This window comes from Ovis aries, chromosome 4, assembly GCF_016772045.2.
Source record: "Ovis aries strain OAR_USU_Benz2616 breed Rambouillet chromosome 4, ARS-UI_Ramb_v3.0, whole genome shotgun sequence".
NCBI classification, from domain to species: domain Eukaryota; kingdom Metazoa; phylum Chordata; class Mammalia; order Artiodactyla; family Bovidae; genus Ovis; species Ovis aries.
In genome coordinates, this window is record NC_056057.1 from 108,087,393 (window position 1) to 108,098,514 (window position 11,122).

The 11,122-nt window shown below is 42.8% G+C and overlaps 1 protein-coding gene across 1 annotated transcript; it reads left to right on the forward strand.

The window, feature by feature from the left end:
- Positions 1 to 5,551: 5,551 nt before the first annotated feature.
- LOC101102558 (taste receptor type 2 member 41) lies at positions 5,552 to 10,891 on the forward strand. Its single transcript, XM_060414923.1, has one exon. The coding sequence runs from the start codon at positions 9,597 to 9,599 to the stop codon at positions 10,809 to 10,811; it is 1,215 nt and encodes a 404-aa protein (XP_060270906.1). The 5' UTR covers positions 5,552 to 9,596; the 3' UTR covers positions 10,812 to 10,891.
- The last annotated feature ends 231 nt before the right edge of the window (positions 10,892 to 11,122 follow it).

An 11,122-nucleotide genomic window follows, 5' to 3' on the forward strand; every position in this document is an offset into this window, starting at 1 on the left:
AAGGCAGAATGCCAAAGAATTGATGCGTTCAAACTGTGATGCTGGAGAAGACTCCTGAAAGTTCCTTGGACAGCAACGAGATCAAACCAGCCAATCTTAAGGGAGATCAAGCCTGAATATTCACTGGAAGGACTGATGCTGAAGTTGAAGCTCCAATATTTCAGTTATCTGATGCAAACAGATGACTCATTGGAAAAGTCCCCAATTCTGGGAAAGACTGAGGGCTGAAAGAGAAGAGAGTGTCAGAGGATGAGATGGCTGGACGGCATCACCAACACAATGGACGTGAATTTGGGCAAATTCTGGGAGATGATGAGGGATAGGCAGACCTGGAGTGCTGCAGTCCATGGGATCACAAAGAATCAGGCGCGACTGGGTGCCTGAACAACAGCAACATACACTGTGAAAGCATTTCCATAATCAAGTTAATTAATATACCTCTCACTTCGTATATTCACCTTTTCTCTTGACAACACTTAAGTTCTACTGTCAACAAATTCAGTTATACAATACAGCATTGCCTACTATAGGCACCATGTGACTATATATTATACATTCAGATCTTATTAATCTTATAATGGAAAATTCATACTCTTTTAGCATTTAAAGCACTCCCAACCCTTGGAGACTGCCATTCTACTCTGTTTCTGCAAATTCAAATTTTTTTTAAAAGACTCCACATGTGAGTTCACACAGCATTTGTCTTTCTCTGGGTTATTTCAGCTAGGAAAATGCCCTTTGGTTTTATCCATGTTGTTACAAATAGCAGGATTTCTTTTTTTTTTTTTTTTTCTTTTTAATAAAAGGTAGAATAATACTCCACTGTATATTTATGTATATATCTTTATATCTATATCATATGTTCTTAATTCATTCATCCATCAACAGACACTCAGGTTATTTCCATACCTTGGCTATTGTAAATAGCTGGCAATGAACGTAAGAGTACAGTTATCTCTTCAGGTCAATGATGTAATTTACTTCAGATATATATTCCAGAAGTAGGATTGATAGATCATAAGGTAGTGCTATTTTTAGATTCTTGAGGAATCCACATACTGTTTTTCATAGTGGCTATATCAGTTTTCACCAACAGTGTCCAAGGGTTCCCTTTTCTCCATATCCTTGCCAGCATTTGTCATCTCTTAACTTTTTGAGGTGGCTCAGATGGTAAAGAATCTGCCTGCAGTCAAGAGACCTGGATTTGATCTCGGGGTCAGGAAGATCCCCTGGAGAAGTGAATAGCTATCCACTCTAGTATTATTGCCTGGAGAATTCCATGGACAGAGGAGCCTGGCAGGCTACAGTCCACGGGGTCTCAGAGTCAGACACAACTGAACAACTAACACTCTCAGTCATCGTGATAGGTGTGAAGTTGATATCTTGCTTTGGGCTTGATTTGCATTCCCCCCTGATGCCTAGTGATACTGAGTACTTTTTCATGTAAGTCCTCTTTGGAAAAAATGTCTATTTGGGGATTTTACCCATTTTTAAGTTGGAGTATCTGTTTTTATATTGCTGAGGTGTGAGTTCCTTGCATATTTCAGATAAACCCTTATGGGCTATACGGTTTACAGATGTTCTCTCCCATTCCATTGGCCGTCTTGATTTTGTTGGCTGTTTCTTTACTGTGCAGAAGCTTTTGAGTTTAATGGAGTTCTGCTTGTTCAGTTTTGCTTTTGTTGCTTTTGCTGTCAAATCCAAAAAATTATTGCTAAAACCGGTGTCAAACAGCTTACTCCCAAAGCTTTCTTCTAGATGTTTTATGGTTTCAGGTCTTGCATTCATGTTTTAATCTATTTTGGGTTGACTTTTGTGTATGGTTTAAGATGGGGGCCCGATTTAATTCTTTTGCATGCAGCTATGCAGTTTTTTACAGCACAGTTTATTGAGAAGGCTCCCTCTGCCCCGAGCCCAGAGATGGCTATGGGAAGTGCTTGTGTGACCATTTAACAACCGCTTTGTTTGCTGCAGTTCTGTGGGACTTGTGAACCCAAGTCACATTAGCCCTCAGAATGAGGTGATTTGAGGGGGCTCCGTGCCTCGGGGGGCAGCCTGAAGAGTGGGAGCGCTAGATGTGTGTTCCAAACTCTGTTCCTTCGGGGGAAGCTGGTAGTTGCAGGCTCCCTTGTTCACTATGCCAGGGATGGGGTTTCTGGTGAGAGAGTGTCTTAGCCTGTTGAACCCATTTCCACATAGGTATCTTCTTAGTCACCCAATGTGTAGGAGTCAGTCAACTAGTTTCTGGGCTTCTTTCAAAGGGATTGGTCCGGGACAGTTGTGTATTTGTTGTATCCCTGGGGGGAAGGAAAGTCAGAAGCCTCTTCTGTCGTCCTCTTGGTGATGTCACCTTAGTTCTCTCTCTCTCACTCTCATAGCTGCATGTGCAGAGGTGCTGAGTAGACCAGAGCAGAGTGTAAGCGGACAGAGAACAGAACTCAGAATGAGAAAATCTCACTCAAAAGTCTTCCTCTAGTGACCTTGAAGTAGTCACTTAAATTCTTTTTAAAAATTTACTTACTTAAAAAATTTAATTTTGGCAAGATATGCATAACGTAAAGTTGGTCATTTTAACCATTTTTAAGTGTCCAGTTAAGTGGTATCAAATATATTCACATTGTCATGCAGCTTCATTGAACCTTCCCTGGTGGCTCAGAGGATAAAGAGTCTGCTTGCAGTATGGAAGACACAGGTTTGATCCCTGGGTCGGGAAGATCTCCTGGAGAAGGAAATGGCAACCCACTCCAGTATCCTTGCCTGGAAAATTCCATGGACAGAGGAGCCTGGCAAGCTACAGTCCATGGGGTTGCAAAGAGTCGGACACGACTGAGCGACTTCACTTGATCCTTGATCTTGATCTTGTCATGCAGCTAATCTCCAGAACTCTTTCATTCTGCAAAATTGAAATTCCATAACTATTAAACAAACAAACAAAAAAATCCTCATTTCATGCACGTCTATCCCCCAGCCCCTGGCAATCACCATCTACTTTTTATCTTTATGAATTGAATTACTTTAGGTACTTAATATAAGTTAGTTACACATTACTTGTTTTCTTGTGATGGGCTTATTTCACTTAGCTTTTTCTCAATGTTCTTTCATTGTATGTCACAATTTTCTTCCTTTTAAAAGCTGAATAATATTTCATTGTATGTAAATGCCACATTTTTTTTAACCCATTAATCTGTCCACTGATACTTGGGTATTTCTGCTTTTGAGTTTTTATGAATGATGCTGCTATGAGCAGGGGAGTACAGAAATCTTCTGAGATCCTGCTTTCAATTTTTTTGAGTGTATGCTCAGAAGTGGAATTGTTGGATTGTGTGGTATTTCTATTTTTAATTTTTTAAGAAACTGTCATAGTGGCTGCACCATTTTATACTCTCTCCAGCAGAGCATACAGGTTCTAATTTCTCCCCATTCTCATCAAACTTGTTATTTTCTAGTTTCTACCTTTTTTTTTTTTTTTGCTAGTAGCAAAAAAATGAGTGTGAGGTGGCATTTCTTTGTGGTATTGATTTGCATTTTCCTAATGATTAGTCATTAGGAAAGTCATAAAGATCCACCTAGTCAAAGCTATGGTTTTTCCAGCGGTCATGTATGGATGTGAGAGTTGGACTGTGAAGAAGGCTGAGCGCCGAAGAATTGATGTTTTTGAATTGTGGTGTTGGAGAAGACTCTTGAGAGTCCCTTGGACTGCAAAGAGATCCAACCAGTCCATTCTGAAGGAGATCAGCCCTGGGATTTCTTTGGAAGGAATGATGCTAAAGCTGAAGCTCCAGTACTCTGGCCACCTCTTGTGAAGAGTTGACTCATTGGAAAAGACTCTGATGCTGGGAGGGATTGGGGGCAGGAGGAGAAGGCGATGACAGAGGATGAGATGGCTGGAAAAGACTCTGATGCTGGGAGGGATTGGGGGCAGGAGGAGAAGGCGACGACAGAGGATGAGATGGCTGGATGGCATCACTGACTTGATGGATGTGAGTCTGAGTGAACTCCGAGAGTTAGTGATGGACAAGGAGGCCTGGCGTGCTGCGATTCATGGGGTCACAAAGAGTTGGACATGACTGAGCAACTGAACTGAACTGAACTGAACTGAACTGAATGATTAGTGATTTTGAGCATCTTTTCATGTGCTTGTTAGCCATATACCATTGTTAGTATATTATCTTTGAGGCAATAACTATTCAGTCCTGATCCATTTTTTTCCAGTTTTATTTAAATATAATTGAATATAGCACTCTAAAGGTGTATCACATGATTTGACTTACATATGTCATGAAATGATGACTATAATAAGTTTAGTAAACATCCATTATCTCATATAGATATAAAATTAAATGGAAAAAATAGGTTTTCCTTGTGATGAGAATTCTTAGAGGTTACTCTCTTAATGACTTTCATATATAATGTAGCAGTGTTCTTTATATTTATCATGTCATATGTTACATTAGCTCAGTGGTAAAAAAATCCACCTGCCAATGCAGGAGATGTGGGTTCTATCCCTGGGTCAGGAAGATCCCCCAGAAAAGGAAATGGCAACCCACTTCAGCTTTCTTGCCTGGGAAATCCCATGGATGGAGGAGCCTGGCAGGCTACAGTCCACAGGGTCGCAAAAATGTTGGACAAGACTTGGTGACTAAACAACAACAACAATGTGGAACCTCGTTGTCCCAGCATCATTTTTGAAGCTCACTAAGTTTTAATGAGTTTCAAAAAATTAATTTCTGTAAAGCACCTACATAGCACATAGGATGCAAGCAGCACTGAGTAAATACTAGTTATTATTTTATCATTTATTATGCTGAATCATCATTATATGTCTACTTGTCTTTCCCTCTCAAGACTACCTGGATCTTTGTACCTCCAGGCTTGTCCTAGCACCTGACAGACAGTACATGCTACACGCTAAAAGGATTTTGTTGAATGGACGAATGATAAATAGGACTTCTCTGCTGAGGCTGCAGGTAAAGTACAGGGCAGATGCTAGTTTCAGCACTGACATTCTTTATGAACTGTGGGTCCCAACCAGAGGGCCTCTCAAGCTTAGAACATACCAACAGTGTCTGCCTTAGGGTATCTTCCCAGAGAGCATAGCACACAACCCCTTGATGCAGATCACCCTGGACAACTAGAATCTCTTTAGCATGTTTATCATTTCCACATGGCCCTCCACACTTGTTTGTTTGCCCTCCACTTGTCCCTGAGCATGAACTCAGGGAATGGAATCCCTCCCTGATATTTGCTTCAGCCAAACCTCCTCTGCTGGATCCTTTGGCTTTCAACCTCTAAAAGTTGAAAGGTTCAAGGCTTACTCTCAGCACCTTAACTATTTCTGTCTACATTCTTTACCTACATGATCTCATCTGGTTTAATGGCTTTAAATACCACATAAGTGGTGATGACTCCCAAACTTGTTATTCCAGCCATAAATCTTCACTGAGATCCAGACTTGTATTTCAATTGTCTTCTTCACGTCTCATCTCAGATCTCTAATAGGCATCTCAAACGTAACATAAACAAAACAGCTTCTTTCACTTCTTCTCTCAGTCTTCCTCATCTTGGTTGTTGTTGCTGTGTAGTTGCTAAGTTGTGTCTGACTCTTTTGTAACCCCACGGACTGTAGCCTGCCAGCTTCCTCTGTCTATGGAATTTCCCAAGAATTCTGGAGTGGGTTGCATTTCCTTCTCTACACAAAAGACTACATAAAATTCTCCTGGTTGCTGAAATAAAAAGTTTAGGATTTGCCCCTGATTTTTTTTTCATCTCTATATCAAACAAATCCTATCAGATCTGCCTCGCAAATATACTAGTATCTTATGCCCAATTACCACATCCAAAGCTTCCACTTAAGGACAAGCCCTCTGCTTGTACTCAGTTTAAGACAGTAGCCTCTTACTGCTCTCTTCCATTCTAGTCTCTTTCAACCCCATTCTTTACATAATAGTCCAGAAGATGTTTGAAAACATAAGTTATCTTGCTCCTCTGTTTAATACCCTCTAATGGTTTCAGTTACATTTGGATGATATCCAAATTTCTTACCATTGCCCACATGACTTTCTTGATCTTATCCTTTACATAACAGCATGTTAAAGGCTGAAATTTCTACCAGGTGCAAAGATTTAATGAAAGGAGATTTCAGACTGAGTTGCCAGTTCACAGTATGCAGATGTTCAAAGGAAACGGACATAAACCTTTCATAAGTCTTGAAACTCTTTGATAAAATAAAAGAGTTGAGACAGTAGACGAGAGAAGATTTTGTGAGAAATATTTAGAAAATCCTACATTGTGAGTCCAACTCCACATTCTACCAAGAAAGACTAGGAATGTCTCCTCCTCCCCTCAAACCTGGTGGTGGTTGGGAGCTTCCATGGGGCCACACACAAAACTTACTGGGTTATTTCTTCTGTTGGGAAACAGACTAGGGTCTTGCTTCTGCCTGTAGGACTAAGAGAATGAGAAAAAAGCTGGGTGATTTTGGGGACAGAGTCAGGAGAATATGGCTACATTAGGCCTGGGGGGCAGGGTTAATGGCCAGCTGTGGGCCTCAAGAGGAGAGCTTGTGTGTGAGGGTGTCCTGAGATCTGACTAACAGGGCTGTCCAGTGGAGTGTGGCAGCTCCAGCTGCAACTCTTGGTGGTCAATTCTCCGAAACTGAGGAAGGAGTCCTGAGGGATTACTCAAAATAGAGATTTTTTACCCCAGCACACAGAACTGCAGAGAGAGGGCTCAGTAGGGAACCTCCAGAGTCCTGAAAAATCCTATGAGGGAGAGAGTCAGCATTAAACCTCCACCAGGCCTGGGAAACACAAAGCCAGATTACTTTGGTTCTAGTCCAAAAGAGACCCTTCTTCCTCCTTTACCAGTCTCCATCTGCATCGGCCAATCTCAGAGGGGTCGAAGCTATAGTTATCTAGTTTTGATCTACTGCATTGAAATGTCCAATTTCTGGCTTGCGGCTGCTTTGTGACTTGAAGCGATCTTGGGACGACCTGTTTGACAGAGTGAAAAGTAAATTCATACGACATGCTGGAGTTCTTTCTTTCTGGCTGGAGAAGTTTCCCTTGCTGAATAAAGTTGGAAGAAGTGGTAGAAGAGAATGAGTAAAACTATGGTGTGATAGTATTATGAGTACAGCCAGCTCCCGATGGCAAAGGCTCTGCTTGTTTGATCCCTCACATTATCCCCTGAGAAAGCCTTCCCCAGCCTATAGGTTTAAAGGAGCAACATTTTTTTCTCCGCCTGTTCTTCAGCAATTTTACTCTTGTTTTTTCTTCAAAGCACTGACTACAGTGTGAAAGTATCTTGTTCAGGTGTTTGCTTATTGTCAGTTGTCTTCCCTTGGTTCCATAAAAGCAGGAATCCTTTCTCTTTGCCTCACTGCTATATCTACCTACTGACTACAATAGGTGCCCTGTGTATATAAGTGCTCACTAAGTAATTTTTGAGTGAATGAATGAGTAAAAACTATAGGTCAAAGAGTGGGAAAAATGCACATTCATCCCACTTCAATGGGGTTTTTGTTTTCACACAATTATTCATTCATCCTGTGGTGGTAACAACGGTCACAGTATTTGTATGACTAACTTTTTTAGTTGACACCTTCATGAAAAAGTCATATTACAAAAGGAAACACAAACATTAAGGAAGTTTTAAACAAACATGGAGGCAGGACCAGTTTGAAGTATTCAACCAAAAACATTTGACTGTAGATCGATTCGAATCTATTTTTACTCAATAATATATTTTTACTTTTCAACATGGTCTCTCAAACATCTCTCTTTACCGTTCGTACTGGAGGGCAGGACTCACATATGCCCAGTAAGCTAAGGAATCTCAGTGTGGGGGACACACTCCAAATTGGCCCCCCAGGACCCTCATCCCTGGAAAGTGCACCTTTGTGGAACCCCCTTCCTATGAGTGTCCATGGTGACTGCAAGTTCCTTCTATCTAATAGAATATGGTAGAGGTGATAGAATGTTGTTCCATGATTATGATATGGTTGTTAACCCACATCTTTCTAGCCAGCTCTTCTCTTAGGGACTCTCTTTGCTGGCTTGAGCTGTTATGTTGAAACAGTTCACTTGGTAAAGACTGAGGGTGCCCACCAGGATCTGAGGGCAGCCTTCAACTGACCCCCAGCAAGAAGCAGATACCCTCAATTCCACAACAACAAAGGAAGAAATTCTCTTACTGGAAACATAAACTCCACTTAAACCATTATCAATCATTAACACTCCAGGGTCCATGAAGGATTTAATAAGAGGTTTGGTAGAAGGGTGGATCAAAGAATCTGACCTTGAAGGGGATGACTGCTCTAGGTGAGAATAGATCTGTAACAGGAAAACTCAACTGGAGATATAACCCTCCGGCATCACCACTTTCCTGGGTCTTGGCCATATGAATTGTTGCCCATATACTTAATGTCTTTACAAAGATCTGATGAGGAGAGATGTGTTTCTGGAGCCCAAAGGCGGAATAAGAGGGATGAGGTTGTCAACAGAATCAATAAACAGTCTATCATAGGAATTGAAAAGAATTTTATTCAAGCCAAACTGAGGACTACAGCCCAGGAGACACAGATTCAAGAAGCACTTGAATTGTGTTCCTCTGGACTAAAATATGGGAGAAGTTTGTATATAGGCAAAATCCACTAAGTTACATAAATTGTTTGTCAAGAATTAAGATCGGAACTGGCAAGTAATAGTGCTTGTTAAGCAAAAATAGGTTGAGCTCTGAAATGGTTGCAAGGGGAAACCTTGAGACGGTTAAGACTGCAGTTGGCAGTTGTTAGCAGATACTGTTTTGAAAACTACTGTTGGTGTCCTTTGAATTTGATATAGTTCATAAAATTCAAGTTCTTGGCAAAGCAAGAACGTGTTTGAAACCCCATCCACGGTGGCCACCCAGCTCCATTTTAGATGCCTGAACCACAGTTTTTATCTTATCAGAACAAAGAACAAACATCAAATATGATGGGGGTACATTCCTTCAAACTTTCAGGAGAGGAAGATTAGCACGCACACAGTGAGTCAGCATGTCCTTGGTTCCTGGGAAGGGACCCTCATTTTTGAACAAGTAACTAACATTGGCATCCTAGGAAGGGGGCAAGGCCTTTATTCCTGTCTTCAAAGTGGACATTCTAAACAATCTGGTAAATGCACTCTTTTTTTTTTTTAATGCTTAAAGTAGGTATACCGTGTGTGTCTGACAGGCGCTACAACAGGCCGTTCTAGTTGGTGTAAGGTTCAAGCCAAATCATGGATAAACCAGAATGACTTCCCCATACGTCAGTGCATGAAAATTCCTTCCTTTAGAGCTCAGTCACAGACACCCTGAACAACCCTCCACAATGACACTAACCATGGCCACGTGTAGGCAAAACCAAAGAAGGCAAATGGGGGGCAGTCAGTGGGCCTGATGGTAACTGAGCCTGGGGGGAAATTTGCATCCTCGCTGAGCTGAGATCACCTTCCTCTGAAGCCTGAGCATCCTCCTTCTAAGGGAGCTCTGGCTCAGATGCAGAGCCTGAGCTTTCTTCTCGCATCCCCAGAAAAGAGGGACTCTTCTCACATTCCCTGAAACAGGGACTGTGGATGGAGGAGGCAGGAGGCCAGGGACCAAGGCCTGGGGTGGTGACCGGAGGACGGGCCAAGATGCACCCAGAATTCACAGTCCTCTTCATGCTGCTCTTTGTCCTGCTGTGTATCCTGGGCCTCCTGGCCAATGGCTTCATTGTGCTGGTGCTGAGCAGAGAATGGGTGCGACGTGGGAGGCTGCTCCCCTCTGACCTGATCCTCTTTAGCTTGGGACTCTCCCGCTTCTGCCTGCAGTGGGTTGGAATGGGGAATAACTTCTACTATTTCCTGCATCTGGTCGACTACTGCAGTGGTCCCGCCCGGCAGTTCTTCGGTCTACCCTGGGTCTTCCTCAACACCGTCACTTCCTGGTTTGGCTCCTGGCTCAGCGTCCTCTTCTGCATGAAGATTGCTAACTTTACCCACCCCGCCTTCCTCTGGCTAAAGTGGAGGTTCCCCAGGTGGGTGCCCTGGCTTTTGCTGGGCTCTCTGCTCACCTCCTTCACTGTCACCCTGCTTTTTTTTTCAGGGAACCACGCTTTGTATAAAGGGTCCTTCACTAGAAAACCTTTCAGGAACATGACCTATCATCAATGGAGCAGGATTCTGGAAATGTACTATTTCCTGCCCCTGAAAATGATCACTCTTTCAGTTCCTGGCTCTGTTTTTCTGGCCTCGATTGCTCTGTTGATTCACTCTCTGAGGAGACACGCATGGAGGATGCAGCGCAGTGGTCACAGCCTGCAGGATCCCGGTGGCCAGGCTCACACCAGAGCTCTGAAGTCACTAGTCTCCTTCCTTGTTCTTTATATTCTGTCTTTCGTGTCCCTGATCGTTGATGCTGCAGGGTTCTGCTCCTCAGACAGTGACTGGTACTGGCCATGGCAAATTTTAGTCTACTCGTGCACGTCCATCCATCCCTTTATCCTCATCCTTGGCAACCTCAGGCTTCGAGGGGCATCTGGGCAGCTGATTTTGTTGGCCAGGGGCTTCTGGCCGAGGTGGTGTGATCCCCTTAACCAGTCCATCAGAAGAGGCTCAAGTGAGGATGACAGAGCCGCAGACCAAATACATGAAAATGTCCTCAATATCTGTTGGATCATATTGTGGGCTTTCTCCTTTGGGAAGGAGAGGAGGGGAGTAAAATCTGGGAACTCTTTGAGCATAATTTCTTTCTGGAACACTGTTAAACTGTGGCCCCACAGGTCCCAGAGAGCCAGCATCATCCAGTAAGTCAGAATATAAAAATTCTGTGTTATTCTCTCTCTTTGTATCCCCTCTGTTACGTGGAAGTCTTTGGTTAAAAAGTCGTAACTGCACTATCTTTAAAAAAAGTGATTTTATTTATTTCTTTGTTTTTGGCTGTGCTGGGTCTCTGTTGCTGTACCGGCTTTTCTCTAGTTGTGGCACGTGGGCTTCTCATGTGGGATCCTCCCAGACCAGGAGTCAAAACCGTGTCTCCTGCATTGGCAGGTGGGTTCTTTACCGCTGAGCCACTAGGGAAGCCCCCTAACTGCACCATCTTTTCTCAGTTGTCTGCTGGG